The sequence below is a fragment of the Carcharhinus amblyrhynchos genome, chromosome 20 (genome assembly GCF_965287045.1).
Source record: "Carcharhinus amblyrhynchos chromosome 20, sCarAmb.v2.hapA, whole genome shotgun sequence".
In the NCBI taxonomy this organism is placed as follows: Eukaryota; Metazoa; Chordata; class Chondrichthyes; order Carcharhiniformes; family Carcharhinidae; genus Carcharhinus; species Carcharhinus amblyrhynchos.
Window position 1 is genome coordinate 19,660,018 of NC_137343.1, and position 20,063 is coordinate 19,680,080.

Consider the following 20,063-nt stretch of genomic DNA (forward strand, 5'->3'; position numbering starts at 1 on the left):
AGTGGTGTTATTGCTAAATTATTAATCCAGAAACTCAACTAATATTCTGGGGACCTGGGCTCGAATCCTGCCACGGCAGATGGTGGAATCTGAATTCAATGGAAAAAATCTGCAGTTAAGAATCCACTGATAACCATGAAACTATTGTTGATTGTCGGAAAAACCCACCTTGTTCACTAATCTTTTAAAAAAACGACATCTGGTCCTGCTGTTTGAATAAGCCTTTTATTTCCCCAAAGGCTGTCATTATGTCATTGTGAATGTTTGGCTGAATTTCAAAAGCTACAATAATCTTAGCAGGGGTTCTGATTTCAGTTTGATGGACAGTCTTAGTGAGCCTTTTAAAGGATTAGCTGTCATTGATGTAGGGTTTGAATGGAGGTTTGCTTACATAAGCAATTAATCATTTGAGATTGAAAAGCTCTGAATAGGTTTTATGAATGGAAGTGTTTTTCACTATCGAGAGTGTAGAATTGGGACTGTATCTGATTGTTAGAAGATTTTGTTTCATCTCCACGTAGCTCCTGTGATCTGCTCATGTTGGGTACTAGGTGAATGGCTAGGTAGTGGCATGGAAAGTACAGGGATTCATGAGTTGACATGCAGGGATTTGAGGGATCAAGCGGCTTGTGTAGGATTGTGAAGTGTGAGGTCTAGAGGGCCCTGCACAATCGGAACAAAGTCTCAGAGGACCAAGGCATTCCATTTAACTGGCCCACTTCGGCACTCTTACGCAGTGCTTCCAGGGTCGGTAGAGCATGTTCTATACTGCACCTGCCCCCACATTGCCTTGTCACCCGTTACCCACCAACACTCTCCTGGATTGAAGAAGTACTTTTTAACCAAGGTGGGTCTGGCAAGTCTGGATATCTCCCAACTGGGACTACTTGCCCCGGTAGTCACAACCTGGCCCTGTGAAGTAGGAAGTGTAGTGAGTATTGGAGAGAGTTATGCAGGTAAGTTAGTGTCGACCAGATACGATTACAGTGACAGTCATGAGGTAAATGAGATAGTTACAGTGAGATAGCTATGGTGCAACAATCTGGTTTAAACACTTCCTTACTGGTGAGGGAAACATAAATAAGATCACAAAGAACGCCGCAATGAGGAGAGAAGTGCCAGGGGCTTAAAGAACAACCTTTGATGTCCAACTGCTGATTACATATTTAAAGTTAAGGAGGAAGTTCAATTTTTGACAGTTAATATTTAATGCCAACATATGCTGCTGTAATGTAGTGCCCTGCACTGCCAACTCAGCTAATCTGAGGTGAATCTGTTCTTTGCTTTGGAAGTCCTGTTCAAACCCATTGCATTTGTGTTTCTTCAGATACTTTTAACTTGCTGCTGTTTCCGGGCTATACCTTGACAAGAATATTTCTTTCTCAGCATTTCGACACAAATTGAATGCAGATTTTCTAACCAGCGCCAGTAACTAAGGTGCAAATTGGCACAGTGATCCAATTCAATTTAATTCTTTCTGTCCACGATTTTCTGGCTGGTTACATTTTGTGCTCGAAAGTACTTGTGCACGTGTAATGCTGAAAGCCTAATTAAGGGTGTAGAATGCACATAAAAATGTTTAAATGGTTTACCTGGCACGATTTCCTGGCTTTTCTATTCAGAGTGCTCATTTTCTTTTCCAAGGCAGTGTGCAAGGGAAAACTCCACTGGCAGTGAAACACTTGAAGGAAAATAAACTTTGTCTTTATGTTAGACTGTGTCAACATTTCTGAATTTTTTTAATGGTATGTTTTTTTGCAACACAAATTGCGTTAAGGACAAATAACGTGGCAGTGTTTTACTTTATAAACGTGTTGGAAAGGTCATCCATCTCTTTGAAGTTGATTTCTGCTTGACACGTCTGCTGATGGAAGATTGGGAGCTTAATCAATTCTCTGTGGCAGGCTCAGTAATTACACTTCTGAGCCAAGCAGGTACATGCTATTATGGCAGTCTGGAGAACGCTTGATAGTTGTTGGCCAGTGAGCTGGATTTTTCAACGGGGCCAGAAGGAGCAGAACCATAACTTTTGTAATGACTTCAACAAGGCCCGTGAGGCTGGCCTTTTGGAGTATGAGCTCCCTGATTGAGGTCATAATTACCTGCCCAATCAGGGAGCTTCACCACTATATACATATGGGGAGTCCGTATGTGCTCCTGATTCTGACTTTCTACCTGAAGCACTCTAGGAGAGGAATAGAGTTTGTAAATAAAGGGAATCTGGTGAAGGGTCACCGGCCTCTGAGGAGCTATTGCAACTCTGAGCTGGAATTCTTCCCGTACCTTGACAAGCAGTGAAAACTCAACATTGTTCTGCAGAGTTCCAGCTCATCAAAGTTCACAAAAGGCTTTGAGGTTTTTCCTTCGTAATCTTAGTTATTGCCAACCTGTGCTTGAGCATATTTGATTTATGTAAGTATGGTTCCTCCCAAAGGGGAGGTGAGACAACATTCAGCAAGAGCCAAAGAAAAACTCTATTTGTGTTGATTTCTCATTTTGTCATTGGGAGCCCATGAATAACTTCTGGCCGACCAAAAATATATGTCAGAATTTCATAGAAGAGTTACATTCAAGTGCTTTTTTTTCAAAATGGGTTTCCTCCAGGAGATTCGGTTTCCTCCCACACCCCAAAAGATGTGCTGGATAGGTGCATTGGCCACGCCGAATTCTCCACCAGTGAGATTTTCCAGTATTTTCTGTTTTTGTGTCTGAGTTTGTGCTTCCTTGTAAAGAATCCCATGGAAGCAGTACAAACAACCTTTTACGTTTTGCCCCCTGAAGTCTTTTGATAATTCTGAGAATATCTATGAGCTCTCTCCCTTCCCCTGGACCCTCTCCACACAAACCTCTTTTCACTTCACTTCAGTGAACCTTGTCAGCACATCCTTCTGATCTTCTTGCTCTCGAGCATTTATCTAATTCCTCCTTAATGGTTGCCTCGACCATGCGGTACTACATTTAACATTTAACATTTCTGATCTCTTGTTAATAAAGAGGTTTCTCCTGAATGCTTCCTTGGATTTCTTTGTGACTATCTTATACTTATGGCCCCTGGTTCTAGTCTCCTCCGCTAGTTGGAAACATCATGTCAATGCCTATCCGATGAAACCCATTCACAATCTTAAAAACCTCGACATCAGGTCATGCCTCAGACTGCCTTTTCTAGAGAAAGGAACGCCAAATCTGTCAGAAATCTTATTTACATCCTCAGTGTATGTCTTATGGAGTGGCAAATCCTCAGGTCAGGAACTTGGATGACAATGGCACGCACTCTGTGCTAATTTTAACAAAACAGCTGTTCCAAAAATGCCATGTTCATTAACTTAGGTTGCATTTTATTAGCAGACATGTATCGCACACCACAACACAGGTCTGCAACAATCTTTGTCACTACTTTGTGCTTGCTTACCTATATCTGTCATGCTATATTGTTTAAAGCTTTAAATTTATTTATTAATGTAACAAGTAGGCCTACATTAACACTGCAATGAAGTTACTGTGAAAATCCCGTAGTTGCTGCACTGCACTGTCTGCTCGGGTACACTGAGGGAGAATTTAGCAGGGTAGATGCAGCTAACCAGCATGTTTTTCAGACTGTGGGAGGAAACCCGTGCAGACGCGGGGCGAACACGCAGACACCGCACAGGCAGTGACCCAAGCCAGGATGTGAAGCTGGGTCCCTGGCGCTTTGTGGCAGCAGTGCTAACCACTGTGCCACGGTGCCATCATTCCTTTAAATAGGAACAGACAGGATAAATAAGACTTTAAGGAAATTGACAAAACAGAACAAACGGACTTAGAAGTTTAGCTTGAGAGTAGAAATGGCTGCAGTTTAAGTGCTCTTACTCTGCCCAATGGTTGTGTAATGAACATATGTCTTACCAATTCTTACTCCAGCTTTGTCTGGCAACAGTTGTGCGATTATCTGGTCATCAAAGTTCATGCACGCTGCTGAAAAAGCACCACACTCCATGACTCTGTACTGAATCAGATGTTACTTATGGTTGTTTCTGGCAATGCACCGACATTTTTGATGGCTAACCGCAGGAGTCAATCCATGGCTTTATAAATAATTGTATATTGACTGTATGTTGCAGAATAATTCTATTTTGGCTGTGTGTTGTGGAGTACTGATTTCGTCAAAAACAAGTTAAAATGTTCTTTGCTTGGGTGGGGGAAAGAAACTAAAAATAATCCATCCAGGAATTCCGAGTATCTGAAGATAATTTTGTCGTGGTGCGGCGGGGTTTATGAAATTATATTTTGCAAATGAAAAGCTGATGCTTAGCCATATATGGAGAGTTTTTGGTTACCGTGCATCAGTGAATTGGTGACGAATAATTGAGGAACATTTGCTGGCAACTTTATGGAAAAAAGAAAAGCAAGAGAGACAGCATTTTATGTAATTTGTTGCCTGACAGTTTAAATGTTATTTAGAGGGGAATGTAGCCTTGCCCAAAATATATGGGTGGCACGGTGGCACAGTGGTTAGCATTGCTGCCTCTCAGCGCCAAGGACCTGGGTTTGATTCCTGGCTCGGGTCACTGTCTGAGTGGAGTTTGCATATTCTCCCCGTGTCTGCGTGGGTTTCCCCTGGGTGCTCCCACAGTCCAACAATGTGTGTTGGATTGGCCATGCTAAATTGTCTCTTCGCGTTGGGGGATGAGCTAGGGTAGATGCATGGGATTATGGGGATGGGACCTGGGTGGGATTGTGGTCGGTGGAGGCTTGCTGGGCTGCTTCTGCACTGTAGGGATTTTATGATAACAGAGGTGCCCATCATATGAGATGTCTAACATGTATATGATGGTCCTGACTTTTTGGATAATCAGTGATTGTGTTTAGGTGGCTTGGCCTACAAGTCATACCAAAATATCTCGCCCTACTCCTAACTGAATGGCACAATCTTCCCATATTACTTGCAGTCAATGAACACAGCAATGGTGGGTATCTTCACTTCCCCTGTCGGTTCCAAAGATTGCCCTCAGAATCCCTGTCCAACAATTTCAGGACCCAGACAGCTGGCACTCCAGGAAGACACAGATGGGAAGGGGAGGAATTTCTGGACATTTTCACCTAGAATACGGTCACACCTTAGAGGAAAACACAGGCTCAGGAGGGGTTGTTGCAGTCCACGTTGGATCTAATGACATGCAGAGGAACAGGGAGGAAGTCCTGCTTAAAGAGAGTCTGGAGTTAGGCTCGAGATTCAAAAGCGGGACCTCGAGGGTAATGGGATTGAAGCAGGTAGATCGGGGGAGTGAATACATGGCTAAAGCACTGGTGTGGGAAAGAGGGATTCCTTTTCCTGGGATGTTGGCACCAATTCTGGGGCAGGGAGGTTGGTACTGATGGGTTAAGGTTAGCATTCTACCTGAACCGGAATGAGACCCGTGACCCAGTGGTAGGAGTAAATTGGCTGGTGGCTTTATGCTATTGGTGGAGTGGCAGGGATCTACACAAAATGTAAGCAGACTAAATATATTCAAAACCGAGCATAGGAAAGAATAAGGCGAGGGAGGGGAGGGGTCTCGAGATGGTTAAGTATGAAGTGAAAGGAATTTCTCTTAAACATGTAGAAAAACATCTGTACAGCAATGCACACTGTGTTCATAATAAATCAGGGGAACTGGAAGCAATTGCGCATTGGGAGGAGCCAGACATGGTTGAGATTACTGAGACTTGATTTTTATTCAGTTATGGGGACAGGAATAGCTGCGGGCGCAATTTTAAAATGGCCTTCCTGGAGGGTGGCACTGGATCCTACCATCCCTGGGAGGTGGGCAGTGCTATTTTCAAAGCAAGGGTAGGAGGGAGGAATGGAAAACCTACTTCCTCCAATTAAGGGCCCATTGAGCTCATTGAAGAGCCTGTTAGTGGGTTGTAGGGAGCGAGAAAGCAATTTCTAATTTGTAAATGACTGAACTGAACATTATGGTGTACTGTAGGGCACAGTTATCCGGCTCAACATGGGCAGAAATAAAGGGTCTTTTTTCAAAGCTGAAAGATTTGGGACCTGGCTGATCTTGCACCAGATCCTGCACATTTTGACCATTTGACAAATTTTTATGTCCTTTGAAGCTGCTGGCTGTCCAAGGTGTTGCCTCTTCTCCTCTGCAGGTCAGTGGCAGACACTGTCTAGGCCACTTGTATCCTGAGGGAAGTTTCCACTGGAGTTTGCACATTCTCCCCATATCTGCATGGGTTTCCTCCGGGTGCTCCGGTTTCCTCCCTTAGTCTAAAGATGTGTGGGTTAGGTAGATTGGCCATGATAAATTGCTCTTTCAGTCAGTTCAAAGTAGTAATAAAACAGCTGGATGGATTGGAAAGAATTGGGGCAGTTAGGAAGGTGAAGAGCAGTGAATGTGCTGTACCTATTGCGGATGAGTCTCTTCAGAATTGTGGAAATTATAAGCAATCAGTAAATATGATCAAAAATGAGAAGTGCCCAATAGTGAAGATTTGTTTTCAAATGTAGAGTTATGATGGTGGGGGAATAAGGCTGAATTATATGTGGACATTCTGAACTTTCAAGTAAGACCTGTGGTTTTAAAAATGGACATACAAGCCAAAGATTGCTTTAGATGAAAATCCCGTCACTGGCGGAGTTGTGGTGGGTTATATCAAGAGAAAGAGAGATAATGGAATCACACCCTGTCTCCAGGCAAGGATACATCAAAAGCACAAAAGCCAACTACTATCTCATGTGGAGATAATAGGAGCTGAATATCATCTTAGCAGGGATTATCTCCTCTGAGCAATGCCCCAGGCCAGTTAATGGATTTCTACCTTCCTGGTATATACAAAGACTGTGATAAAAACCAGCTGCAGAACTTGGTCAGTGTCGGCAAGTGCTGAATGTGTCATCATATGACATGAGGAAAGACAGCAATGAACCCCTGCAACAAACGTTTTTGCAGATAACGCCCTCTCCGATTGCTGGTGCAAACCAAGTCACAGCTGAAAAGGAAGTTTCTCAGCTAAATTACAAAACATTAAAATCGAAAAACCGACTGTTCACCTGCTGGGCGGCATGGTGGCATAGTGGTTAGGACTGTTGCCTCTCAACATCAGAGATCCAGGTTCAATTCCAGCCTCAGGTCACTGTATAGAGTTTGCATATTCTCCCTGTGTCTGTGTGGGTTTCCTCTGGGCGCTCTGGTTTCTTCCCATAGTCCAAAGATGCGCAGCTTAAGTGGATAGCCATGCTAAATTGCCCCTTAATGTCCTAAGATGTGTAGGTCAGCTAGATTAGCCATATGTTGGGATAGGGCATGGGTAAGATAATTTGTTGGAGAGTCAGTGCAGACTTGATGGGTTGAATAGCCTCCTTCTACACTGTAGGGAATCTGTGATTCAATGAAGTCACGGATATGTCAAAGTGATTTTTTTTTTGTTTTACTTACTTTTGGACTCAGTTCTCATTTCTAACCCGTATGAATGTATATGCATGTTTTTTTTTCATGCTTAATTGTTCTTTAACTAAAAAAATTCTGGATAAGTTGGCTTCTTTTAAAATTTAAATATATTGGACAGGGAAAAGGTATCCATATCTGAAGGGATTCTTTTTAAATTAATCTTGTTGCGACAAACCAAGGGGATTCGATAAAGAACGGGAGCTGGTTCTTCCCTCCTCACCTGGGGTAGAACAATTTGGGGGTATCCCATCTGGGATTTAATAAATTGGAGGAATTTCGCCCTGGGTGCTGAATGTAACATTAGCCAATGGAAAGGTGATAATATAGAAACCCTACAGTGCAGAAGGAGGCCATTTGGCCCATGGAGTCTGCACCGACAACAATCCCACCAAGTTCTATTCCAGCTTAGTTACCCTGCCAATCCCTTTAACCTATCACATTCTGGGACACTAAGGGTTCAACTAGCATGTCCAGTCAACCTCACCATACATCTTTGGACCGTGGGAGGAAACCGGAGCTCACAGAGTAAACCACGCAAGCACGGTGAGGCGATGGCCCAGTGGTATTACCACTAGATATTAATCCAGAAACTCAGCTAATATTCTGGGGGAGCCCAAGTTCAAATCCCGCCATGGCAGATGGTGGAATTTTAATTCCATTTAAAAAAAAAAGGTCTCGAATCAAGAACCTCCTGATGAGCATGAAACCATTGTCGATTGTTGGGAAAATCATTTGGTTCACTAATGTCCTTTAGGGAAGGAAATCGGCTGTCCTTAACCGGTCTGGTCCATATGTGACTCCAGAGCCACAGCAATTGACTCTCAACTACTCTCCAAGGGCAACGAGGGATGGGCAATAAACGCTGGCAATGCCCATGTCCCAGGAATGAATTAAAAAAGAATGAATAAAAAAAATCCACACAATGACCCAGTCGGGAATTGAACCTTGGTCCCTAGAGCTGTGAGACGGCAGTGCTAACCTCTGTGCCACCATACCAGTAAAATAGATTCATCAAATGCATATTTGCAGTTAGAATTACTGACAAGAGAAGGAACTGTTTATCATTCATACACACAACGTGTTGGATCAGGACCAAAGGTTACCGTTTGAGTTGCCTATTGCTCCCGCAGTGTTCCACATTGTCTTGGATCAGGTACTAAGTTGGGTGAATAGAGTGTGCTGCTTCTTAATGGATTCTGCTGCCAAGCTACCAACTCTATCCCTCTCCCTGGTAGCTGTCTGAGATTTAACGAGATTGTTTTGCAACCTTGATGCAACCAGGAGGTGAGCTTCTGACCCCATATTTGTTCAGACCGCCTGCTTTCCGCCTCCACGACATTGCCTAAATTCTCCCTCGTCACAGCTCACCTGCTGCTGAGACCCTCATTTACATTTTGATTACTTTTAGACTTAACTAGTCTAATGGTCGGTTTGCTGGTCTCCCACACCCCATCCTCTTGAGGTCATCCAAAAACTCTTCTTCCTGTATCCAAACTCACACCAAACCCTCTTTGCCCATTACGCCTGTGCTCTCAGATCTACATTGGCTCCCAGTCAAGCACGTCTAGATTTAAAGTTCTCAACTCGTTTTCAATTCTCTCCATGGCCTCATCCCTTCCTAACTGTGTAATGTACCACAATATCAGTGCTCATCTAATTCTGGCATCATGAACATTCTTGATTTTAATTGTCGAATCATTGATGGCTGTTTCAGTTCCCTAGCTCTGGAATTCCCTCCCTAAAGTCTCCATGTCGCTACCTTGCTTCTCTCCTTTAAGATACTCCTTAAAATCAACCTTTTTGTCCCAGCTTTTAGTCATCTGACCAAATACCTCCCTATGGGTTCAGGGTTATAATTTGTTTTATAAATTTCCTGTGAAGCACCTTGGGCTGGTTTATTACACTATTGCTGCTGTATAAATACAAGTTGGTCTTTCTCCAGTTTGAAGACCCAAACAAGATGGGTATTGACCGTTACAACAGCAAGCTTCATTACAAAGTTTATATTTCTAATTGCAACAAACGTAAAGTGCTTTGTGGTAGTCCCAAAGATATGGAATTTCCTCCCTCAAACTCTAAGTCTCTCTCTTTCTCTCCTACTTCAGGATGATCTTTAAAACCTGCTTACCTATCCTAATAACTCCTCCTTTGCTCATTGCCTGATAATGCTCCTGTGAAGTCATAGAATCATAAAAACCCTACAGTGCAGAAAGAGGCCATTTGACCCATCAAGTCTGCACCGGCCACAGTCCCACCCAGGCCCTACCTACATATCCCTACATATTTACCGCTGATTCCTCTAACCTACGCATCTTGGGACTCTAAGGGGCAATTTTTAGCATGGCCAATCAACCTAACCTGCTCATCTTTGGACCCTATTTGGAGATGCATTGGGATGTTTGGCCCTGTTAAAATTGCAGATATAAGGATGAGTTGCTATTGTAGATGCAAAGATAATGACAAAATATTTATTACCAAGTGTGGTTTCGAGGGATGAAAACATTGATGGAGTGTCATTGGCAGAGGCCTGAAAATAATTTAACTGCCTATCCACTTGTGATCTTGACACAGAGAGAAGAGATAGTGTGATTTTGTTGTTTGTTATTTATAATCTAGCAAACTATTGTATTGGGGAATGAAGGACACAAAATAAGCAAAGAACTTTTATTAATATAGCTCTTATCACACATCTGAGACACCACAAAGTACTTCCATCTGTGCCAGTTTTGTCTCTCATATTCAGTGCACATCTCAATTTTAGCTGCGGTTTATTAGAAATTGAATTTAATGGTGTTTGAAATTGGCTTTGAATGCTAAGATGTAAAGAAAGACCTAACTCGTTCTTATCTTGCTTTGCTATTCAGGACACCCCAAAGTACTTTCAAGCCAAATGCTTTTAGAATTTAGGAAACACAGTTGGCTGTTTTTGCCAAGCAAGCTTCCACACTGAGAAATAGAATACATGACCAGATCATCTTTGCCCTCTTTTTGAGGAATAAGTATTTGCGAGGACACACGGAGGGGAAATATCTCCAAAATTATGTTGTGGAATATTTTATGCCCATCTGACAGGCTATGTGGGGCCTCAAGTTAATGTCCCTTCCAAAATACATCATTAACAGTGTGGACTATATAAAGACTCGTTAAGTCTGGCAGCAGCTGTGGAGGGAGAAATAGTGAACATTTTGGGTCCAATATGACTCTCTTTCGGTACTCTAAGAAATTCAGAACTTCATGGAATCCCTGAAAAGTAGAAGGAGACCATTGGGCCCATGTAGCCTACACTGACCATAATCTCATCCTGTGCTTGTAACCCTGTTTATTTACCCTGCTGATCCCCAGATCCTAGGGTCAATTCAGCATGGCCAATCAATCTAATCCACACATCTTTGGGCTGTGAGAGGAAACCCACGCAGACACAGGGAGAATGTGCAAACTCCACACAGACAGTAACCCAAGACCGGAATTGAACCTGGGTCCCTGGCACTGTGAGACAGCAGTGCTAACCACTGTGCCACCAAGCCACTCCTCTTTGGGGATTCCAAACAAGAGTCATATTGGACTCGAAACGTTAAATTCCTCTTTTCACAGAAGCTGTCAGATCTACTGAGTTTTCCAATGCTTTATTTTCATTTCAGATTTCAGGCAGCTGAAATATTTTGCATTTATTTTAGTTCAGACTGTATTCTGGCTTGCAACGCTCATACTTCTGATTCATTATAAAAAGTAGAGGGCAAGTAAACAGCTCAGCTGAAATCTTGTAAACTTCCTTGGCCTGCAGAATGGAAAAGTGCTTTTTGTAGATTTGGAGCAATCATTTTGGTATCAATTAGCCCTCGATTTGGGAGAATTTAAAGAGCTGGGGCTAAGACAGACCAGTTTTCTAGTTTTAGGAGAAAGATTTAAAAGGGACCTGAGGAGCAACTTCTTCATGCAGAGGTTGGTGCGTATGTGGAATGAGCTCCCTGAGGAAGTTGTTGAGGCAGACACAACAGGAACATTGAAAAAATATTTGGATAAGTCCACAGATAGGAATGGATTAGAGGGATGTGAGCCAAACGTGGGCAAGTGGGACTAACTGGGAGGGCACCATGGTTGGCATGGACAGGTTGGGCCGAAGGGCCTGCTTCTGTGCTGTATGGCTCAATAATTCTCTGGAAAGTAAAGCATGGAAATGAAAAGGAAAAGGATTGTCTTACCCTGTGGATATACTTCATTTTTTAATTTTGGGTGTTGTTGCTTTTTGTAGATTGGTATTTACTATTTTCTTTATGGGAATTTAACATTTATATGTCTGATGACATGTGATTTTTCAAAGTATTGGGTCCTGAAGTTAATCAAATGGCCTACACATTTGTTTTGATGCAAGTATCCAGTTACTAACTCTGAAAAGTTAAAATTCTCTGTTTTATCTTAAGCTAAATACACACAAACATAAGACATAAGACCAGGAGTAGACCATAGGCCCTCGATCCTGCCATTTAATCAAATCATCATTGTTCTTCTCCCTCAACTCCTTTTCCCAACCTCTGCCCATATCTCTTCATTCCCTTAGTGTTTCAACATCTCTGGATCTCGGTTGAATATACCTAGCTTCTGCAAGCCCCTGGGATAAATAATTCCAAAGTTTCACCACCTGCTGAGTGAAGAAATTGCTCAACTTCTTTCAAAATGGCCCAGGCCCTGCCCTGAGACTATGAGCGGGATATTCCAGTCTCGTTTGCTCCGAAACCGGAAAATCCCATCCAAGGTCAATGAACTTTTCCATGATTGACCCCTTGTCTGCTCCGATTCCTGTGGTGGGCAGGACGGTAAAATTTACCCCCATGGTTCCATGTTCTCAAACCACAGGGAACAACCTTTTAGCAACTACCCCATCAGGTCTAGATTTTTATAGAATCATAGAAACTCTACGGTGCAAAAAGGGACCATTTGGCCCATCGAGTCTGCACCAATGACACTCCCACCCAGGCCCTACCCCCATATCCCTACACATTTTACCCACTAATCCCGCTAACCTATGTATCTCAAGACTCTACAGGGCAATTTTTTGCATGGCCAATGAGCCTAACCTGCACATCTTTGGACTGTAGGAGGAAACAGGAGCACCCAGCGGAAACCCACACAGACATAAGGAGAATGTGCAAACGCCACACAGACAGTGACCCAAGCCGGGAATCAAACCCAGGTCCCTGGAGCTGTGAAGCAGCAGTGCTAACCACTGCGCTACCATGCTGCCCCAATATATGTTTGAATAAAATCACCTCTAATTCTTCCAAACTCCAGAGAAAAACTCATTGTCTTAACCTCACCTCACACAACTCTTTGATCCACAGAATCAATCTGGTGAATCTTTTGTTGTTCCCCTCTAAGGCAAATCTATCCCTCCTTTGGTCAGAAGACCAAAACTGCGCAGTACTTCAGGTGTGGTTTAACCCAAAACCCGAAAAGATTACTATAACACTCCCTTACACTAGTACTCCAACCCCCTTTGCAATGACATTAACCTTGCTAATTGCTTGCTGTGTATGTTAACTAATTGTGGTGTGTGTGTGAGGGTACTTAAATCCCTCTGCATCAACGTACCTTTGAATTCTTTTTGCAGTGTGACCGGTTATATTAAATGGATGTCTTTCTTTGCGGATGTGCAGACATCTTAATTTAAAGAGGTGGATTTATATGCAGCCCCTTTGGGAGCTTTTGGATTGCATACAGCCCATGAAGTTTAGAGGAAACATTGCTCTGTGTACCAACATTTACCACTGCGTTATCTTTCAAAAGATATTCCAGTTTTCTCTTTCTTTACCGAAGTGGATAATTTTACATTCCCAATGTTATACTCCATCTGCCATCTTCTTGCCCATTCAGTGAATTTGCACATATCCCAAGCAGCTCCTTTGCATCCTTCTCACAGCTTACATTCTCATCCAGCTTTGTATCCTAGACAGAGAAGATCTCTGTTTAACGTCAGAAAGACGGCACCTCCGACAACGATTACTCACTTGGACGTGCAAAAATGCCAGCCTAGATTATATTATGGGGCTTGAACCCATTAACATTTCGATCCAGAGGTGGAACTGCTGCCAGATGAGCCACGCTGATGTTTACTTACTTGTACATGAATGAAAAAGGATCGTAGGTGATGCTTAAATAATTAAGTGTTCGAAACAACATGCTGTTGAGGCGTAGAGACCAGGAAGTTTCAATCTCTGGCTGTGCTAAGTTACATGGTTTCAGCTGGGATAATGGTAGGACCACAACAACCAGTGTCCTTGATCTAGGAAGGAAGATACTTGTATATGTGTGTATATAGTTTGTGTGTATGTGTGTGTGTGTGTATAGTTTGTGTGTGTGTGTGCATGTGCACTGACCTTACACAGGAAGGAGGAGGAGGGCAGGTAAAACTGTACATAAGCGTAGCCTTTTAAAGAGTAGAAAGTGCGAAAGGAATATTAACAAGCGAACAGAAGTTTTCAAATATTTCGTTAAATTCTAATTTGCCAGAATTTGTTTCCCGGATAGTGATCTATTTCATGGGTAGGGATTTGTATGCTGCAGGACTCACCTGGTTTCATTTAGTATGATGGATCATGTAATTAAAGGGCTTACCACAGCCCCCACCCCCCAGGTAATGTTTACCCTTGCCAGAAACTGTACAATGTATTCAAGTTCCATCGTGCTGTGCCAAATACAACAAGACCAATGCAAATTGAGAAATTTAGGAGTTACAGAATTCCAAATATCCCTGAGAAATATGTTTCATTCATTCGCGATCATACATGTCTTGAGGAATTCATTTATACATGCTAGTTATATATTCACATTGGTCATAATCCAATGTACTGCCATATGGCCTGTCATATTGCATCAAATATCCCATCCACAACAACCACCAGCGTAATTGTGGCACCATTAGACTTGCCAGCACTTAAACACCAACTGCTGTTCTCCGATTTAAGGTTTGTAGCAGATCCATTTGACAAAATATATACTCAGAAATAACTTTGGAGTCAACATTTCTGTAAACTGCAGGTGGATCGACTCCTTATGACACAATACAACAATAAAGCCTAAGTAAAAGGAAAGATGATGTAAACCTCCGTTGAGTATGTAGGTTCTAAATTTTGCCGCTATCTCTGCGGGTGCTTGACAATGCATTGAATATTTTAAACATATGATCAGATGGTGTTTATTCTTGAATCTAGATCTTTACATTTAATCATTAAGCATGGACTAGGAATCCTATTAAATAGGAAGATTTATGAAGGAAAGAGTACTTTGCAGATTCACGGAATGGAGAATCATGAGAGTGGGCATTGTGCATTGTTTCCAGACGGTGGAGCGATTTGAAAGTGGCCAAAGTCAAAGTTAAATTAGACACAGACGATGTTTGTCCGGCCACTCCAATGCTAAAAGCGTTAGGGCAGGATTTTCCGGCTGCGCTCATCCCGAGACCGGAAAATTCCACCCGAGGTTAACAGACCTTTGCATGGTCCGTGTTCCGCCTGCTACGATTCCCGTGGTGGGCGAGACGGGACAATTCTGTCCTTAGTCTTCCATGTGACAATTGTTTGACCGCTTTTCCTACATATTCAAATTCTTCACTTGCTCCATTATCACTGATTCAGTTGCGTTTGTGGGGCTAGCTTGGTGATCTTAGTACTGTTGACATCTTAAAAACTGGTGCTTTGTTGATGGTCAGCAGCTGGCATGCACATGATAGAGGTCAAATGCTAATATGAGTGTTCTCCCTCATCCTGCACAAGGTGCAACAATAGTATCAAGGTCTTAAAACCTTGCAGTTCCACTTAAAATTAGTTACACCCTGCTTCAAATGGTCATCAATGGAACAGCTGTGAAGAGAAACAGGCAGAATTATTCCAATATTGAGAACATCAAAAGATAACTCTGAGCTCATGAGGCAATCTGAGCTGTACTTATCATCTGCTTTTAATTTTCTTTTATTTCAAGTATCGGCATTGCCCTTCATACCCCCTACCTAACTTCTCATAGCGTCGTGGAATCATAGAATCCAACAGTACAGAAGGAGGCCACTCGATCCATCGAGTCTGCGCTGACCATAATCCCAGCCATAACCTCACATTTTTACCCTGCTAATCCCTTGATAATAAGATCGATTTTAGCACAGCCAATCAACCTAACCCACACATCTTTGAACTGTGGGAGGAAACCGGAGCACTTGGAGGAAACCCACGCAGAGACGGGGAGAATGTGCAAACTCCACACAGATAGTGATCTGAGGCTGGAATTGAACCCGGGTCCCTGGTGCTATGAGGCAACAGTGCTAACTACTGTGCCACTTTGCAGCCTGATAGTCAACACCAAGTAAAACAATTCTGCCATTGCAGAAAATATTTTGGTTGGAATGCGACAGATTAATTAATGTACTTAAAAAGATTTTGAGCAGAATTTTCCCGCCTTGCCCACCACGGGAATCATAGTGGGCGAGACAGCACTATGCAAAGGTCTGTTGACCTTGGGTGGGATTTTCTGGTCTTGGGATGAGTGCAGCTGGACAATCCTACTCTTTGTCTTTTAAGAAAAGAGGGCAAATATGAAATACAAATTTTATAGACACTGATTATAACCTGGGATATTCACACAGCTCCAGACTGTTGAATTCATGGACGCTTGGGTTTAACTGCAAAACACATAGGCAGTGGTGCCTAAACTGCTGTGTACAGGCCATTTTATCCTTCAAACCTGACCCATGATGTCCCTGTAGCTAGATTTGGACTCACATTTCTTATTTCCTGGTTTGTTACATCTGAACGGAGATTTGGAAAGGGTTGTAATCTGCACAGTTGATTCATTGGTAAACGAATTAAATTTGAATCAGATATGTCAATACCTGTACCTGGAGATGGACATGATTAAAGGGAAATGTTTATTTAACTTTTATGCGTGGGACACGAAGTTTCTTGCTGTACAGCTAAAGAATCTGTGAAGTCAAAATATTCAAACGTTCTGCTCTTGGGTATGTTGTTCTTGGTTTGAAAAGGTTTCATATATAAGTAAAAGCATGCTTTTGCTTCCTAACTTTGGCGCATTCCACAATCTGTCAACAAAACCCAAGCAAGTGTATATTTTAAAAAATTTAAAAATATACACTTGCTTGGGTTTAAAAGTATATTTAAATATTTGGAATGCGTTGTGAAGTATGAACTTAGAACTTATATAGATGTACCCTGGACTTCCTCTTTCAATTAGTTTTGAACCCTGCAGCAAGAAATTGAGAAATTTTATAGGATTGTTTTACTAAAAACATTTTTGCATTACCATTTTGTGCTTCCTAATATGTGGCACAGTGGTTCGCACTGCTCTCTTGCAGCGCCAGGGACCCGGGTTTGATTCATAGCTTGGGTCCTTGTCTGCGCGGAGTCTGCACGTCCTTCCCGTATCTGCATGGGTTTCCTCCGGGTGCTCCGGTTTCCTTCCACAGTCTGAAAGACATGCTGGTTAGGCACATTGGCCGTGCGAAATTCACCCTCAGTGTACCCGAATAGGCACTGGAGTGTAGCGACTACAGGATTTTCACAGTAATTTTATTGCAGTGTTAATATAAGCTACTTGTGCCACTAATAAATGAAAAATAATGTATCGGTTGCTGAGAATACGCATAAGCTTTTATAAAATAATTTTTTTTCTACATTTCAGGCAGCCTCTTCAGCATTGAGCAGTCTAGGTCATGTCTACACAGCCATCGGAGACTACCCCAATGCACTGGCCAGTCACAAACAGTGTGTCCTTCTAGCTAAACAATCCAAAGACGAACTCTCGGAAGCCAGAGAACTCGGCAATATGGGAGCTGTTTATATAGCAATGGGCGACTTTGAGAATGCAGTGCAGTGCCACGAGCAGCACCTGAGAATAGCTAAGGAACTGGGGAACAAGCGAGAGGAAGCACGGGCCTATAGTAACCTTGGCAGTGCCTATCACTACAGGAGGAACTTTGACAAAGCAATGTCCTACCACAACCACGTGCTGGAACTGGCACAGGAGCTGGACGAGAAGGCGATTGAGATGAGAGCGTACGCAGGGCTGGGTCATGCAGCACGGTGCATGCAGGATTTAGAGAGAGCAAAGCAGTACCACGAGCAACAGTTGAATATCGCTGAGAACCTGAAGGATCGTGCAGCAGAGGGACGAGCCTCCTCCAATCTCGGTAAGACAGAATCTTTTTCAGAACTTTTAGGTATCACTCAATATATATGTTACACATTGCCAACATCCAGACTGTAGCTCTGAGGATTAGCAGAGCACACAGCCCAGATTTCTAGTGAGGTTTTACTGTGGTGTGTGGACTTCTATAAATCAAAGCACTTGCAGTCAGACTTCTTCATAACAAGTTCTCTTACTGCAAACCTTGAGTATGATCATACCTGACGTTCATGCCGTGCTGCCTCTTCAGCGAGGTCAGAGAATTTGGCAGCTAGCCAAATCTCCATTCACTGCAGCAGGATGGGAAAATCCCGTTGGCATGAACGATAATAATATTCCAGCCTTCCTTGTGTTTTAAACATCTTTCTCCTTGATTCTGACTCAAGGTCCATTAAATAAGTAGGACATTTTACTGAGATAAAATCTTACTGGAAATAAACCTGTGGCCCTCTTGGTTTGCTAGTGATAAGGTTTTAACTACAACTCGGCCTTGTCAGAGAGATGTAGCAGGCTTTGTTCTGAGTTTGCTACACTTACAGTATTTTTCTAGTGTGATCATTTTCCATGTTTGGTTTATTCGATAAGAATTTAGGCAGTTTTTAAATATAGAAGTTCCTGAATTTGAACTTAAGGAGGCCTCATGTGCTTCCATCAACACATTCGACAACACATTCCTCCATTGTGACTTAGAGGAGGAATGAAGGTGGCACAATGGTTAGCACTGCTGCCTCACAGCACCAGGGACCCGGGTTCGATTCCGGCCTCTTGTGACTGCCTGCGTGGAGTTTGCATGTTCTCCCCGTGTCTGTGTGGGTTTCCTCCGGGTGTTCTGGTTTCCTCCCACATTCCAAAGATGTTCAGGTTTGGTGGATTGGCCATGCTAAATTGCCCCTTGTTGTCAGAAGGACTAGCAGGTACACACGTAGGGTTACGAGGATAGGGCCTGGGTGGGATTCTGCACTGTAGGGATTCTATGAATGAGAATTTCGATGCTGAATCTTGTTATTCATGGTACCGTAGAACCATAAACTCCCTACAGTCCAGCCCATTGAGACTGCATTGAAACTTCAAAGGGGCATCCCACTCACGCCCTCCCCTATCCCCTTAATCCCACACAGTTCTCCAGGTAATCCCCCAAACCTATATATCTTTGAACACCAAGGAAAAATTCAGCATTGCCGATCCACCTAACCTGCATATCTTTGGAGCGTGGGAGGAAACCAGAGCACCGGAGGAAAGACACGGGAAGAACGTGCAAACTCCATGCAGACAGTAATCCAGCGTCAGAATCAAACCTGAGGCTGCGGTGTTAACCACTGTGCCACAATACCGGTCGAGCTTAAAAAGTTCCATTCATCAGTGTGGCTGGTAACAAGCCACATACAACTGAGTCACATGTCTGTCTTCAGGATTTTCCAAAACACTTCAGCAAACAAATTACTTTTGAGATGTAGTCAGTGTTGTGCCATAGACAAATATGGGCATTTGCATGCAGTAAGATCCCACAAATAGCAATAAAAGTAAATAAACAGCTGTGCGATGCCAATTGAGGTTAAAATGTTGGCCAAGACATCAGGATAATTCCACATGTTCTCCCTTGAATGGGATTTTTTGGACATTGGATCCTTTACATTTGGCTGGGAGGAGGACAAGCATTAAGACCATCTGATAGTGTATCAAATCTTTGGTATTATCAGTTATAACCAGGCTTACATATAGGGTGGGATTCTCCAGCTGCGCTCGCCCCAAAACTGGCAAATCCCAATGGACCTTTGCATGGTCACCACCACCCACCCACCCACCTCCCCCCGCTGCACCGCCCCCACCCCCCACCCCTACGATTCCCATGGCTGGTGGGACGGGATAATTCCCCCCATAGTTTCTATAATGGGGCATTGAACCCTGTGATATACTAACTCAAAGGCAAATGGTACCAATGAGCCAAAGTTGATATCTGTTTTTAAAGCTTGCAAAGAAATGTATGTGATGTAATGGATACAACAAGGTGTTTGCTCTCAGGTATTTCTCCGATTGTTACATCAGTAAGTATTTTCAATGCTTGAATTTACTACACCAGGTCAAAATTGTACTTCGAGGAAATAAGGTGCTCACATAGAACAATTCATTACCTTGTCTGTGTCTGTACCTTCTGTGTGAAATTGAAGGTCTTTCCTTAAGCACAGAACCCAGGTACCACTCACACTATGGCTGCACACCCATAATGGTTCTTTCAATGTCAGAACCAGAGGAAAAGGGGACTCATTTGTATTGCCAATTTTTAACTTGACATGAAGGAATAGTAGAGAGACCAGTGCAACTCTCTGGTGGAATATTGTGAACAATTGCAATGAAGGTAGCCTGACTTCAACCAGATAGCTGAAGAAATGGGCTTGTCAGTCTGACTTCCTGTGCTTTCCCTGTGGGTACTTTATTCTTCCTCTTAAAATATTTTCCCAATTTCAT

The 20,063-nt window shown here is 42.9% G+C and overlaps 1 protein-coding gene across 2 annotated transcripts in view; it reads left to right on the top strand.

The window, feature by feature from the left end:
- ttc28 (tetratricopeptide repeat domain 28) overlaps nucleotides 1-20,063 on the top strand; it is a 723,607-nt gene that overhangs the window by 472,860 nt on the left and 230,684 nt on the right. For both annotated transcript variants that reach the window (XM_080208201.1, XM_080208202.1), the window contains one exon: nucleotides 17,097-17,604. In XM_080208201.1, the coding sequence (XP_080064327.1) occupies nucleotides 17,097-17,604 (508 nt within the window). The remainder of the gene's footprint in view (nucleotides 1-17,096; nucleotides 17,605-20,063) is intronic.